The sequence below is a fragment of the Balaenoptera physalus genome (genome assembly GCF_965194825.1).
Source record: "Balaenoptera physalus genome assembly, chromosome: 14".
NCBI lineage: Eukaryota > Metazoa > Chordata > Mammalia > Artiodactyla > Balaenopteridae > Balaenoptera > Balaenoptera physalus.
The window spans coordinates 82,717,260-82,734,118 of NC_138893.1; the positions used below are offsets into that span (position 1 = coordinate 82,717,260).

Consider the following 16,859-nt stretch of genomic DNA (forward strand, 5'->3'; position numbering starts at 1 on the left):
TTATGAAGAACAGTAAGTATCCTAACCAAAGAGAGACTATCTGGATGAAGATGTATGCATTCATAGCACTTATTATATTTGGTGCACATAATTTAAAGATTTACACAGATTTTCATAGTGAAACAGCAAATGACAACTTTCTATAGACGCTGACAGACTACTTCAGATAAGACAGAGTTTACCAAAGGTTATTTACAATTAAAGCACTATTGCTGTTTTCCAATTATTAATTTTTATATTGTTATTTTAAAAAGAATCAATGGCTATTAGAAAGATTAAGGATTTAACAGTGTAAACAATAAATATCAATAAATGTCCCCCTCCTCTCCCAGCAAACTATGTAAAAGAAGAAAAAGTTAACCTAATCCATCTGCTTTAGTAAAAAGATGATCAGGGTTTACTTATAAGGAGACACAGCCATTACTCAGGTTTAGAAAACATGGATTCAAGTAATTAAAGCCAATTATTCATTTCTTTCAGAATGTCCCGATGCATCATGTAGCATTCCTGTTTTTGGCTATACATCACTATCCTAATATGATTTAAGAGCTACTCAGCCACAACAGAAACAACAACAAAAAAACTGCAGAATTTTGTATATTGCTTTGTAATTCATTCATTGATAAGGGATATTTTTTTAAAAAGTTAAATCATCACTTAGGAAAGAGACAGTAATTTCAATTTTCCTAGTCTGCACTAGAGGTTTTTAACATACTGAATCCTCTGTAGGATCAATAGGTTTAAAATGGATTTCCCTGAAAGAAAATGTACAGTGTGGGAATAATGCCAGCAGAAGGATGGATGAAACAGAGTAACACGTAATCTTTATAAACAGAAATCATCTGTGAGATTCAAAACACTAGGTCTATGTGGGAGAGTTTTATCTAAAATGTAGCATTCTTAATATGTATGAAATAATTAAACTGAATTCTGCCCAATTTTCAAGCTGTATTTTACTGTTTAAACTCTATCTTAAAGCGCATTGTACGGGTAATGTGACGTTTCACTGTGGAATTAAGTGGTAACTCTTGACAAAGCAGTTATTATCATGAGATAATTGACCTTGTTTGAGAGTTAAGTATCCTGAAGCAAAGTTGAGTGTACTTAATCCTGGCAGGTTAATTATCTAGTCATTATGGAGCCTTGAAAAGTATTACTCTTAAGAACCATTTGCAAGATGACACTATTCAAAAAAAGTTCTTAATTTAATAAAAATGAAAAACAAGAATAATCAAGTTCTTTAGTCATGTACTGCTAGATTATGACTACAAAGCAGACTGCATTAGCAGGCATCAATGAATATAATTACCTGCATGTAGAATGTCCTTTTTTAAGCTGAGTCTAGGTAACAAATGGTTGTCTAGGTAACAAATGGTTGTCGCAGAAGGGAAATGCTTTAAACTTTGAAGATGTCAGAAACAAATTAAAAATACAATGTAACATTTAAATAATTTATATATTATGGTAGTTTCAAAACTACCTTAACAAGGACAACCAATAAATTCAGATGTGTAGTTTAAAAGTATAAAATGCAATTTACCAGGTTACCAAGAATTTTTAATTAAGCCAACATAAAAATTTATTGCTATGCATTTCTGAATCTCAGTTAAAAGTAAGTCACACAAATCAAAATCAGAATGAGATGCTATATTACACCCCTTAGGATGGTTATTGCCAAAAAAATGGAAAATAGCAAGTGTTAGCAAGGATGTAGAGAAATAGGAACCCTTGTGCATTGCTGGTGGGAACTGTAAAATGGTGCAGCTGCTGTGGAAAACAATTTGGTGGTTCCTCAAAAAGTTAAAAAGAGGATTATTACCATATGATCCAGCAATTCCACTTCTACATACCCAAAAAACCTGAAAGCAGGGACTTGAACAGATACTTGTATACCAGCAGCAGCAGCATTATTAACAAAAGTCAAAGGTAAAAATAAACTGAATATCCATCAATGGATGAATGGATAAACAAAGGGGAAACTCTGATACATGCTACAACATGGATGAACCTTGAAAACATTATCTTCAGTGAAATAAGCCAGACAGACAACTATTGTGTGATGCTACTTTTTGAGGTACGTAGAATAGGCAAATTCATAGAGAAATCCAGTAAAATAGTGGTTATCAGGCACTGGGGGAAAAGGAGAATTAGCAGTTATTGTTGAATGGGTACAAAGCTACTCTTTTGGAAAGATAAAAAAGTTCTGTGAATAGATAGTGGTGATGGTTGCACAACACTGTCAGTGTACTTAAAGCCGATGAATTATACACTCAAAAATAGTAAATTTTGTTCTGTATTTTTTACCGTGATAAAAGAAAGAAAAAAAGTAAATCACGTCAGTTAATAAGTTATACTTTGTTTTTATCATATTAATGGAGTATCGGTATTCCTGTGAATACTTCTATTTTGTTTCAGAATGAGCTCAACCAAATATTTTCAGACATTCCTTAGAGAAGAATACCCTTTTCCCTGGGCAAATCAAACAGAGAAAAGAAACAGTAGGGGTGAAAGAAGAGGAAAAAAAATCTAGCTTGTAAGGCATTACAGTTGAGCCTGTTAACAATGAAAAGAATAACTATCTAAAATTAATGTTTGGGATTATATTATTCTAGATTTCAGAACAAGGACTTGCTGATTTATAGTAAAATTGGTCAGTGTTACTATTAGAACATCTGAGAAAAATGAATCCATGGTTTTTATAAAAAACATTTTTAGGCTCTAAGAAAAAATTTAAAAGATCTTCTAGTATTTCTACACAAATCTTTCATTTTACATATGAGGAAATGGAAGGAACAGTAGTTAGCTAATAAATCAGCAAATTGATTAAGTTTAAAAAAATTTAGTTTAAAAAGTCTATAAACATTTTATTATTATATAATGATATATCATTTGTTAATATTTAAAGTAGGGTCAAGACTTTTAATGTGTGTATGCTGACTGATATTCTAGAGCCTTTCTTATAGAATCAGATCCATAATTCATGGTTTATGAATTTCACTTTTAGTTTCTTTAAAGGAGAGTCAAAACTTGAAGACTTCTATGGAGTACTCCTGAGTGCAGATATTTAGTTTCTTCTTCCTTTAATCTTTAAAACTTTTCATGCCCACACCTAATTCAAGAACAACTTTTTAAAGCAATTTGTCTTTACTGAGTTTTGTACCCAAACTTAATTCATTAAACGAATTCTCATTCTATTTGCACTCTATTCTATTTTATCAGATTATATAATCATTAAAAGCAAATTTGTAGGAAGAGAAGTTGGTCTATCAGAGAACAGCCTAATAGCGTAATAGTTTTTCCTTATTCACTTGGCACTACTTATTATGTTTTATCAAGGGAATGGAGAGTGCATGTTATTCAAGCAAGTTAGTTAAGTGAAAACTTAAGAGAGGAATAATATCAATACTGCTAAGAACACCTTCAACACTACCTAACAAAAACTGAGCACAGTTGACCTTTGCACAACACCAGTTTGAACTGCACGTGTCCACTTATATGCAGATTTTTTTCAACAGTAAATACTACAGAACTACAGGATCTGCCGTTGGTTGGAACCTCAGGTGCAGTGGAACCATGAGTACAGGGAGCCGACTATAAATTATATGCAGAATTTTTATTGCCTTTAGAGGTGGCAACCCAACCTCCTGTGGTTTTCACAGGTCAACAGGACTTTCTATGGACCACCTCATGAGGGAAGTCCCTCATGTCTTCATTTAACATTGGTTCTTTAGAGCTTTTTACATGAACAACTCTAATTTTCCCCATTTTTAAACTTATGTAAATGGAATCACACAGTACGTATTCTTTCAAAAAAGCTTTATAAGGTATAATTCACATATAATGATCTGCACAAATTAAAGTATCTAATTAGATAAGTTTTGACACATGCATAAAGTCCTGAAACTACAATCACAATCAAGATAAGGAACACATTCATTATGTCTAAAAGTTTTGTTACGTCCATTTGTGATCACTGCCTCACAGCACAACTCCTTCCCAGGCAACCATGAATCTTTCTGTCACTACAATTTGAATTCTCTAGAATTTAATTTAAATGGAGTTACACAGAATGTACTTTTTGTCTGGCAGCTCATCTTTCACTCAGTATAAATATTCTGACATACATCCATGTTGGTGCATGTATAAATACTTCATTTCTTTTCTAGACTAGTATTCTAGCGTATGGATATACCACAGTTTGCTTATCCCGTCACCAGTTGATGGACACTGAGTTGCTTCTAGACTTTGGATTTTACAAATAAAAATTCCTACAAGCATTTGTGTATGTGTTTATATGTACATATACTTTCATTTCTCTTGCGGGGGGACAGCTAGATCATATGGTGGGTTATATATAACTTTGTAAGAAACTGGAAAACTATTTTTCAAAGTAGTTGTACCATTTTGCATTCTCACCAGCAGTGTATGACAGTTCTAGCAGCTCGTGCAAATATCTCGTATGGTCATACTTTTTAATGTTGGACACTTGAATAGTTGTTGCATGTTGTATGGGCTGAAGTTTTGCTTTTTTGGATATGGATATTCAATTGCCATAGCATAATTTGTTAAAAAGACTATTATTTACAGAATTGCTACTGAAATTTTGCTAAAGAATCAATAGTTGGTCTATTTCTGTACTATCTCCTCTGTTCCATGGATCTATTTGCCTGTCTTTAGGCCAGTGCCACACTGTATTGACTACTGTAGCTTTATAAGTCCTGACACCATGTAGTGTAGGTCCTCTGATTTTTTTTTTCAAAGTTGGTTTGACTATTTTAGTCCAGTGTTTTTCCATATTAATTTTAGAATACGATTGTTGACTTCTAGAAAATGAACAAACAAAAAACCTGTTCGGATTTTAAATTAAATTATGTTGAATCCAAAGACCAATTTGAGACCTGACATCTTCACAATAGAGTTAAAATCCATGCACATGCCCTCTCTCTCCATTTACTTAGTTCTTTAATTTTTCTCAACAATGTTTTGTAGTGTTCAGTATACAGGTTTTGTATATATTTTATTAGATTTATCCCAAAGTACGTTATATCTTTTTATAGTAATGGAAATAGTAATTTTAAATTTCAATTTCTGCGTGTTTGCTGCTACTATATAGAAATGCAACTGGTTTTTGTGTGTTTGTCTTGTATCCCACAACCTTGCTAAGCTCATTTTTATTTGTAATAGCTCTTTGTAGATTTCAAAGGATTTTTCTACAAAGATGATCATGGTGTTTAGTAACAGACAGTTTTTCTTCTTCCTTTCTAATCTCGATGATTTTCATACCTTATTAGCACAGGCTAGAACCTCCAGTACAATGCTGAATAAAAGTGGAAAGAATGAACATCCTTGCTTTGTCCCTGATCTTAGAGGAAAGTATTCAGTTTTTAATCATTAAGTATGATATTAGCTGTACATTTTTTGTGGATGTCCTGTATTGGGTTGAAGAAGTTCCATTCTATTCTTAGTACTCTGAGGGCTTTTTATCAGGAATGGATGTTGGATTCTGACATAGGTTTTTTTCTGTGTCTATTAAGATGGTGATGTTTTTTATTTTTACAAAGGTGAATTATATTGATTGGTAAACCAACCCTACAGTCTTGGTCATGATGAATTATCCTATTATTGGATTGAATTTGCTAAAATCAGGGGGGGAGAATGTCAAAATCCAACATCCATTCCAGATAAAAAGCCCTCAGATTACTAAGAATAGAAGGGAATTTCTTTAACCCAATACAGGGCACTGTATGCATATTGGGATAATATTGTTCAGAGGGACAAAAGGAGCCTCACTCTAGACTAATTCTGCCCCAATGGTGTTCTAAGTACTCTGAAGCTCATGAATTATGAGGTTCTCTACTCTAGCTAGTAGAATAAGAATGGTTACAGGCTATCTTCTCAGGTGGTTCTTTTCCCAGCCTTCATTAGTTTCCTCACAGCTGATCAGTACTCAGCTGAAAGACTTGGGTGGGACTCTGCAAATCTCCTGTGTTCTCTCTCTATGCAGCTCTTTCCTTTCGGGTACTATGAAGTGCAAACTCCAGCTGGCTAGCTGTTAGATTTCCTGAACTTCCAGCTCCATCTCTTCAATTCAAAGAGACTGCCAAGCTCTACGTGGGTTCTCCTCTGTGCAATGGCCTAGAAATTCTCTTCAAGTGGTAAGTTGGGTTAATCATAGGGCTCATTTCATTTATTTCTTGTCTCATAAGGATCACTGTCCTTCATTATCTGTGAAGAGATAGCCTTGGTGGACAAGTTCTTTTTTTTTTTTTAAATATACTTTCTGAGGTTATCAGAAAAGCTTTAAAACATCATTAGTAGTACACAACCCTATGAAAAGGAAAGTGGCACTAGGTAGAAAATAAGAGCCAAGTGCGTTTGGTTTTAGCTAAGTGCTGACATTTTGAGAATTTATATTAAGCACAGTAGGTTTGTTTTTTTTGTTTGTTTGTTTTTTTCTTTTGAGGGAGAAAGAGGGGGAGAAGGACAAAGCAATCCTGTGTGTATTCCCTGAGAAATATATTTCACACTTTATTGCAATTTAGAAAAGAAATGTCCCTTGTTTTCCTAGAGAACCGAAGATAGTTTATTATTACTATTCAAGGAGAACAATGAAATATGAGATTAAAGAGATAAAGCTCATAATAACATATTTGCTTTTTTATAATCAAATATGGTATCATTTTTATTTATCCTCATTAAATTTCATCACTTAACTGGTATTTCCAAATCTACTAAAATTGCTGAAAGTCTCATTTTGACATTCAACTTACTTGGTATCTATTAACGTGTTGCATTATTTACATTCTGTACGTTTGCATTATCTACAAATACAGCTTTATCTGAATCACTGATAGTTTACTTGAGCAAACACTGAAGCATATCACTAGAAATCTATTAATTTATCAGAGGACTTTTTGAGACTGGTTCAGTAAACTATCAAATATATCTAATTGCCCTGTATCCAATATTTATTATTCTATAATCCATATTACGACAAATCATCTCAAATATACTATACATCTACTGTTTATTGGTCTGCCATAATAGGTACTACATATCTGTTGAATTCATATGAATAGCAATCATACAAAAAAAGTAAAAAGTTATCCTGACATGACTTGTAGCCATGTACTAGCTTGTAATTTTACTACTTCCTCTTCTAGGTAGGGAAAAATAATTTCTTTAATAATCTATACAGTACTAAATTCTAGCCAAACTTTAACTTTACCAATCTGTAGAATCAACCAATTTTTTAAACTGTGGTAAAATATACATAAAGTAAAATTTTACCACTTTAACAATTTTAAGTGTTAAATTCACTGACATTAAATATATTCACAATGTTGTGCAATCATAACCACTATCCATTTCCAGAACTTTCTTTCATCCCAAATAGAAGCTTTGTACTCATTAAATAACTCCCAACTCCCCTTTCCCCCCAGTGCCTAGTAACCACTATTCTGCTGTCCTTCTTTATGAGTTTTTCTATTCCAGATTCTTCATTTCAGAGGAATCCTTATAGGAAAACCCAATAGGTGTCTGCTTGTATCTGCCTTATTTCACTTAACATAATGTTTTCAAGATTCATTCATATTGTACCATGTATCAGAATTCATTCCTTTTAAAGGCTGAATAATATTCCATTGTATGTATGTACCAGATTTTATTTTTCTATTCATCTGTTGAAGAACATTTGGTTTGTTTCCAACTTGTGGCTATTGTGAATAATGCTGCTAAACATTGGTGTAAAAGCATTTGAATCCCTGCTTTGAAGGTTTTTTGGTTATACCTAGAAGTGGAATTGCTGGATCATATGGTAATAATTCTCTTTTTAACTTTTTGAATAACCACCAAATTGTTTTCCACAGCAGCTGCACCGTTTTACATTCCCACCAGCTATGCACAAGAATTCCCATTTCTCCACATCCTTGCCAGTACTTGTTATTTTCCATTTTTTAATTTTGAAAACAGCCATCCTACTGGGTGTCAAGTAATATCTTACTTTGGTTTCATAAGTATTTCTCTAATGATTACTGATGGTGAGCATCTTTTCACATGCTTATTGGCCCTTTGTATTGATATATCTTCTTTGAAGAAATATTTATTTAAGTCCTTTGACCATTTTTAGATTAGGTTGTTTTCTTCTTGTTGAGATGTATTTGAGTTGTTAAGATATATATTCTGGATAATAATCCCTGAACCGATATATATTATTTGCAAATATTTTCTACCATCCATGGGTTGTCTTTTCACTTTCCTGATAGTGTCCTTTGATGCACAAAAGTTTTTAATTTTGATGAAGTCCAATTACTTTTTCTGTTGACTGTACTTTTGGAGTTTTTTTAAACAATGAAGACCATTTTGATATCATCAGCATTTTCTGCAAACCTAATTATTCTTGGGCCTCTATTCTTTTCTATTCTTCAATGTCTCTGCCAAACTTTTAGCATTGTTCCCTGGTTCTATAAATGCTTTCCATCTTTTTTACATATGTTTTACAAATGTGAGCTCTTATTAAAGACTTTTCTGTGTGCTCTCCAATGCTTTTTATTTTTGTTAAGGCTCCTCCTCATTTTCTTTTTAATTAAGGTCATTTGAGGTTGATGTTAAGGGCTAAGGATGAGGGCAAGGGTTGACTGATAAATGTGATGAAAATGTTTTTTATCTTGCTTGTGGTCACAGTCACATGACAGGTATGCATTTGCAAAAGCTCAAAGAAACGTATAAGAAGAGTGAATTTTACTACATGTAAATTATAAACCTGAATAACCTAATCCTTTAAAAGACTAATTTTTTACTGTGTGAGAAATTAGTATATTCTGAAGGAAATACTAAAAATACTCAGAGTGGTCCAAACTGAGGCAGTTTTACTTAATTCTCAAATACACAGTTTTTATTTATATATTTCTAAACATATACACAAAGAGAAACCAAAACAAGTAGGTACTTTAAAAAAAAAAATTACTCACCGTCTCATTTCCAAACAGTATGTCAACATAAGGCATAACTTTCATCAATGATTCCTTGTAGAACTGACTAATAAATGGTGCAGACAGATTCAAAGTGAAAATTCTGTTGTTTTCAGAAGCATGGTGAGCCACTTTTAAAACTGACTCTGGGGAAACTGTGAGAAAAAAACCCTGGATAAAGAAAAAAAGGAAGGGAAATTAGAAATGCTATCTCCACAGAGTCACTCTCAGTGAGAATAAAAGAAACCTATACAAAATACAAAAGCCTATATAATGTAAACCTTAAAAATACAATTATAAAATGCAAGGCAGAAAATAGCATTTGATTAGGAGAAAAGTTTATCATATGAGTACTATATGCTTGATATATGCCATTACATTAGAGAGTAAGACATTATTTCATATTAGATTTGTATGTTCAATACTGAAAGAATTCTAGGAATCTACATAAGAAAAAATATTTGAAAGGTCTCATTCAGGACAATAATTACTTTTAAATTAGAGAAATAGTAATGAAGGCAGATTAGATCCTTACAGCTTCTTACAAACAGTTTGGATTCTTACTGTCAGGAAAGCTACATTTTAAAATACTATTTATCTGTATCTTAAACATTAGTAAGTCTTTTAAAATATATATTTACGCTTTCTAGATGCAAGAAAGTGTAAGCAAAGACATGGATGCTTATATAGAAATCTGGTTTGGATGATGTGCAAGGAAATGAAGGAGTACACAAAGGGCAAAAGAAGATAAAAGTTTGAAAGCCCAGCTGAGTTAAGAACACGAACGGCCTTGAGTGGCAGTTCAGGAGTCTATTAGGTGGAGTGGGGATGAGTGAAGGGTAATGAAGTTTTCCTTGAAAGAAAGGAATAACAAGCTTAATAGGAGAATTCAAGGGAAGGTTACTCTGGACAGCAACAGTCAATAAAAGCCTGCTTTTGGCTTTGTAAAAGGAAATGATACTGGGAGTATTACATACTGGACTTAGCAATTGTTTAAGATGTGGGATACAAAGGAGAAAAGAGTCAAAAGATTACTAAGATTTTGAATCTGGTTCTACTATTAATAGAAATAGAAAAATCCAGAAATTCCCTGGTGGTCCAGTGGTTAGGACTCTGCGCTTCCAATGCAGGGGGCACAGGTTTGATCCCTGGTCAGGGAACTAAGATACCACATGCTGCATGGCATGGCCGAAAAACAAACAAACAAACAAAAACCCCAAAAAACAAAGAAAAAAAATAGAAAAATACAGAACAAGACCTGGCTTAGATGTCAAAGAGAGTGTTTAGTTGTGGTCATACTACATTTGAGGTGTTAAGGGACTTCCAAATATATCAGAAAGCTGGACTCAGGAGAAAGGTCATGGAAGAAGGAGATGGTAAAAGAGGAGTTGTAATTACCAAGAAAGAGAACGTAGAAAAAGAAGAGTGCAAAGGACAGAATGGAGAAGAACCAAAATCAGGGGACAGAGGAAAGGAAAAAAGCAGAGTACAAGAGGAAGGTACACAAGAAGAACAGAAGCCATGAGAGAGAAACCCAACAAGGGAAACTTTAAGAAGATACTTAAAGGCACCGAAGCTATCAATGGGTAGAGAGGAAAGGACTGAGCCAAAATCACAGGATTTGATGGTTAGGAGAAAGTACTTAAGGTATGAAGGTAGAAACAGATAGTTGTTTAAAAAAAGAATGGTGAGACAGTAAGGGTAAAGATAAATTATTTGGGGAGTTTTATCAGTGAATAATAATAGAATCATCTAAAATTCACTGAGCAATTCTTACAATCCAGGCACTATACTAAAAGCTCTATGTATATCAACTTAGTTATCATTTTTTCCTTACATAAGCCTATGGGGTGGATACTGTTATTATTCTCTTTTTATGAATAAAGAAGGCAAGATAGGAAAGTTAAGAAAGGTTTCCCAGGTCCTACAGCTTATGTGTGATGGAGTTTGAATTCAAGCGACTCCAGAGATAATTACCCTAGTTTTAGTAGATAACAGAGAAGAAAAGAGCAAAACGATACTTTTAGTGGGAGAAGGGGAGTAGGAGAGTTGTTTTTAAGAACAGGGAAAGTTTGAGCATTTCTGCTCTTCAATGAAGGATCTACTGGAGAAACAGAAGAATGAAGAAGCAAGAGAGGGAGGATAATTAGAGCAAGGAACCAGAGGAAGTAGGGAAATGGGAACGAGAAGAGGAGAAGAGCTACCTTATGTTAGAAATAACCATCAAAGTGTAAAGGAAACTTCTTTTAAAAGTTACAAAAGAGCTATTGAAATATTCACTTATAACTGAGGGACTAACCACTTCTATCTTGCAAACTCAAAGAGTTTAAAGAGAAACAAGATTTTTTTTCTATTATTTTCAAACTTCAAAATGAATATTAAAAGAACACTAAAAAATTAATTTTCTGGCAGGAGTCATGTGTACTGGGATCCACCTTTGAAGGGTTTCTTGCCCTTACAAATTCTGAAATATTAAGAGAATTTTATACTATAATTGTCTCTTACTAAAGTATTGCTAATGAAATTCTAATAAAAACATTTTCCTATCACAGTAACATAAAATTTTCTCATCATTTAAAAATTCTAAACCATTAATTCTTTACCAATATTCAACTGTTCTAAAAGGAAACAAGTCTTAGTCTTAGGTAACATCATTTAATGTTTTCATCTTACTTTTTAAACCAAATACCATGTCACTTGCAAACTATGAGCATCCAAGCTGCTTTGCTATTTATGTCACTTGGAGAATTAAAATGAACAGTTTCTATAGCATCTTGTCTCCATAGTAATATGTATGTACTTGCTTTTTAGTCTTTCATTTAATGAGGAGAGTTTAAAGCTCCCCCCTCCCCCTATTTCTCCCAAAACTGTTTCAGCATGAAATAAAAACCTCCCAGAGCTAGCATTCTGCCAGCTGTGGATTAACCACAGACAGCCATAGAATGGTCTACATAAATAGTAACCTGGTCAAATAATTAGGCTTCTCACCAACTTCAGACTGAAAATTTGATCTGTGCTAAAATACATCTGATTGTAATTTAAGGTACAGAACAGTATGCCCCAGAGTCTAAATCTGGCCTCATTCCAAATGTGTGTATGTTGTATGTGTGTTTTACTTTAAAATGCAACATAAGAGGATTGTGATGTGGACAGTAGAACTTCCATTTTCTTAATTTTACAAAGAATACACAAAAAAACATCAGCTTTTAATTGAGGCAAATTCACAATTTAAATTAATTCCATTTTTGAATGGTTTCTTGTTTTTCTTTAAGTAAATATTTAGTATTTAAACAATTTAGGATTTGTGCTCTCTTAGAGTGTAAAGACTTAAAATTGATGCCAACCATAATTTTTCTTTCTAGATTTATACCCTTTGCTAGGCCACACGTTCCAGACCATCATATCACCAAAACAACACTATTATAAAAAAATTTTTTTTTCAAGTAACAGGTTTGTAATAAAAACAGGCCAATAGTTTATAGACCTGTAGTTTAGAAAAATATTCTATATTATCAACAAAAATCTTGTAATTTTCAAAATAGGGATCTCAGTAGATACAAGAGTTATTAGCCCTGCTACTCTTTGGCCCTAGGACCAACGAAAAGCAAAGGAGAGTCTAACACTTAGAGATTGGATAATATTAATCAGAATTGAGGGTGAAGTGAGACAATTTTATCCATTAAAATGGAAACTGAAACAGAAAAAAAAGGCAGGAGTAGGAGGAAAGGGGAAAGACCAAGACAGAGCGGAAAAACCATTTTTATCAGAGCCAGACTTAAAGCTTGGAAATCTCAAGTATGTAGATTTGTCATTCAGCCACTCTGAGGATTTCTCAGGGTAGTTTAAACATGGGGGAATGTAAGTAATTGAAATATTTAAAATACTAAAAGAAAAGAAAAGAAAAGAAACTGCTCATTTCAAATCACATCAAAAACAAAATACCCAGGAATAAACTTAACCAAGGAGGTAAAAGACCTACACTCTGAAAACTATAAAACACTGATGAAGGAAACTGAAGATAATACAAAAAAATGGAAAGATAGTCTGTGCTCATGGATTAGAATAATTAAAATCGTCAAAATGCCCATACTACCCAAAGCAATCTACAGATTCATTGCAATCTCTGTCAAACAACCCAAGGCACGTTCCACAGAACTGGAACAAATAATCCTAAAATTTATATGGAACTACAAAAGACCCCAAATTGCCAAAGCAATCTTGAGAAAGAAGAAGAGAGCAGGAGGAATCATGATCCCTGTCTTCAGACTATACTACAAAGCTACAGTCATCAACAGTATGGTACCAGCACAAAAACAGACACATAGATCAATGGAACAGCATAGAGGGCCCAGAAAGAAACCCACACACTTATGGTTAATTAACCTATGACAAAGGAGGCAAGAATATACAGTGGAGAAAAGACAGTCTCTTCAATGAGTGGTGCTGGGAAAACTGGACAGCTACATGTAAAAGAATGAAATTAGAACATACTCTAACACTGTATACAAAAATAAACTCAAAATAGATTAACCTAAATGTAAGACTGGATACCATAAAACTCCTAGAGAAAAACAAAGGCAGAATACTCTTTGACATAAATCACTGCAATATTTTTTGGGTTTGTCTCCTAAAGCAAAGGAAATAAAAGCAGAAGTAAACAAATGGGAATTAACTAAACTTAAAAGCTTTATTAATACAGCAAAGGAAACCATTGACAAAACGGAAAGACAACCTACTGAATGGAAGAAGTTTGCAAATGATATTACTGATAAGGGGTTAATATCCAAAATGTTATATAAAGAGCTCATACAGCTCAATATCAAAAAAATAAGCAATCCGATTTAAAAAATGGGCAGAAGATGTGAATAGACATTTTTCTAATGAAGATACAGACCTACAGGCACATGAAAAGATGCTCAATACTGCAAATTATTAGAGAAGTGCAAATCGAAACCACAGTGAGATATCACCTCACATCTGTCAATATGGCTATCATCAAAAAGTCTACAAATAACAAATATTGGCAAGGATGTGAAGGAAAGGAAGACTTGTATACTGTTGGTGGGAATGTAAATTAGTACAGTCACTATGGAAAACAGTATGGAGGTTCCTCAAAAAACTAAAAATACAATTACCATATGACCCTGCAATTCCAGAGCTGGATATATATCCAAAGAAAACAAAAACACTAATTCAAAAAGATAAATGCACCCCAATGTTCACAGCAGCATTATTTACAATAGCTAAGATATGAAAGCAACCTAAGTGTCCATCAACTGATGAATGGATAAAGAAGATTACTCAGCCATAAAAAGGAATGAAATTCTGCCATTTGCAACAATGTGGACAGACCAAGTGAGAATTATACTTAGTGAAATAAGTCAGACAAAGAAAGACAAATATTCTATGTTATCACTTATATATGGAATCTAAAAAATAAAATGAATGTAATAACAAAACAGAAACAGACTTGCAGATATAAAAACACAACAGTGATTACTGGTGGGGAAATGGAAGGGGGGAGGGGCAAGACAGGGATATGGGATTAAGAGATACAATCTACTATGTATAAAATATATAGGCAAGTACATATTGTACATCACAGGGAAATACTGCCATTGTTTTGTAGTAACTTTAAACAAAGTATAATCTATTAAAACATAGAATTACTATGTTGTACACCTGAAACTAATGTAATATTGTAAATCAACTATATTTCAGTTAAAAAAATAAAATACATAAAATATAAAAAAAAGAAACGTGGTAGTAACTTGATGATGAAGAAAGGTTGGTGAAATTAATATATTAATACCACTGATGGGAGTGAAACTGACACTTTTTCCAGAAAATAAGTTGAAAATACACACGAGGAGCTATAATCAAATTCATATTCTTTGACCCAATATGAATAGACTTCTGAGAGTCTACCTTAAGGAAATAATCCAAAATATGGAAAATATTCATTTAGGAACATATCAGTATACTATTTATCTGACTGAAAACCTAGGAATAATATATTCAATAGTAGAAGAATAAATAGTCAAGTAAGATTGGCATATATACCCGTTCTAAATCTGGCTACTGATCATTTATTTATTTTTTTAAAAAATATTTATTATTTATAAATTCTTTACTTATTTATAGCTCTGCATTTATTGGGTGTTTCCTTATGCCAGGCACTGTGGTAAACACTTTACAGCCTATCTTTCTTTTTCACATATCTATGGTCTTTAAGAGGTGGGAGCTATTGTTTGTTTCTTTTTTTTTGTCCGCGCCACATGGCATGTAGGATCTTAGTTTCCCAACCAGGGATTAAACCCACACCCCCTGCATTGGAAGTGCAGAGTCTTCACCACTGGACCGCCAGGGAAGTCCCTGGCTATTGATCATTTAAAATGTGGCTAGTGCAACTGAAGACCTGAATTTCAAATTTTATTTAATTGTAATTTAAATGTAAAAAGCCACATGTAGCCAACGAGCACATGGAATGTGGTTAGTGTGACTGTGGAACTGAATTTTAATTTAATTTAATTGAAAAAAAATTCAAAATGGAAGGAATGTAAAATATTTTTCTGCTAAACACAATTTTATTGTTTTGGTAGGCTACACTTCATTTTGACTGTTGACAATTTAGTGACTGAGCTGTGTTATAAATGTAAAACAGATACCAATTTCAAAGACTTAGTATAAAAAAAGAATGTTAAAATATAATTAATTTTATATGATTACATGTTGAAATGAGGATTATTTTAGATATCTGCAGTTAAATAAAATATATTGTTAACATTAACTTTAGCTGTTTCTTTTTACTTTTTTAATGTTGCTACTAGAAAATTTAAAATTATTTATGTGGCTTGTTTTATATTTCCATTGGATAGTGCTATTCTAGAGAATACTTTGAAGATAATAAAAGTGATGATTATTAAAACTAAGTGGCAAAGTGGAAAATGTTTATAATACACAAATGTTAAATGAAACATAAGATATACAAGTAGTATGTACAAAATATGGTTATAAACTATATCATATCAATAGGAAAAGAAAACTGGGAGAGAATATACCAAAAGCAAAAATGGTTAAATCTCAGTAGAAAAATTATGGATAATTTTAATATTTTTATTTTTCAAATTTCAGTGAAGTGGTTTGATTACTCTCTGATAAAAATTATTTAAAAGATAAAAATATTTTGTTCACTTGAATTAAATCTCTGTTCAAAGAAAAGATGTTTATAAATAGTGAGAAGTTTAGTTCAAAAAACAAGAGTAAGAACAGATCAAGAGCTGGGAGTAAGTCTATTATTTCTTCAAGTAGATAGACAGCTTAAAAAGGAACAAACTAAATATGAAGTGACTTTAGTAAATATAAACCACTATTCATAGAGGCAAAAGAGAAAATAAAGAAGAATGTATAGTAACAGGAAAATATTTGGACAACTAGAGAACCCCACTAAACCTAGACTATCACTGATGAGGGATGGCTGAGAGTACCAGATGGTGTATCTCAAGATGTACCACAGTTGTCTATTCTAAAGAACATAATTAGTATGTTTTCCATGCCATAACGAAGATGCCATAGTAATACTAGTCAAGACAACGGGTCAAGAGAAAGAATAAATTAGAAGCCAAAAATAACAAATACAAAAACCATATAGCAAGTTTTCTTCCCTTTAATGAGTCCTACATGTTTTGCAAATCTCTCATAGAGTATAAAATCTATTTCCTTGTAGGAGTGTGAGGATCAAATATGAATTTTTTTTTTTTTTTGGCTGCGTTGGGTCTTTGTTGCTGTGTGTGGGCTTTCTCTACGTGCGGTGAGCATGGGCTACTCTTTGTTGAGGTTTGCGGGCTTCTCATCGCGGTGGCTTCTCTTGTTGCAGAGCACGGGCTCTAG

General features: G+C 32.9%; 1 protein-coding gene across 9 annotated transcripts in view; it reads right to left on the reverse strand.

Annotated features, from left to right (window-relative positions):
- Positions 1-16,859, reverse strand: part of ADK (adenosine kinase) — a 496,766-nt gene that overhangs the window by 134,366 nt on the left and 345,541 nt on the right. For all 9 annotated transcript variants that reach the window (XR_014253411.1, XM_082424930.1, XM_082424929.1 and 6 more), the window contains one exon: positions 8,970-9,140. Coding sequence is in view for 8 of the 9 variants with exons in the window: in XM_082424930.1 (XP_082281056.1) it covers positions 8,970-9,140 (171 nt within the window). In the remaining variant the exon portion in view is untranslated. The remainder of the gene's footprint in view (positions 1-8,969; positions 9,141-16,859) is intronic.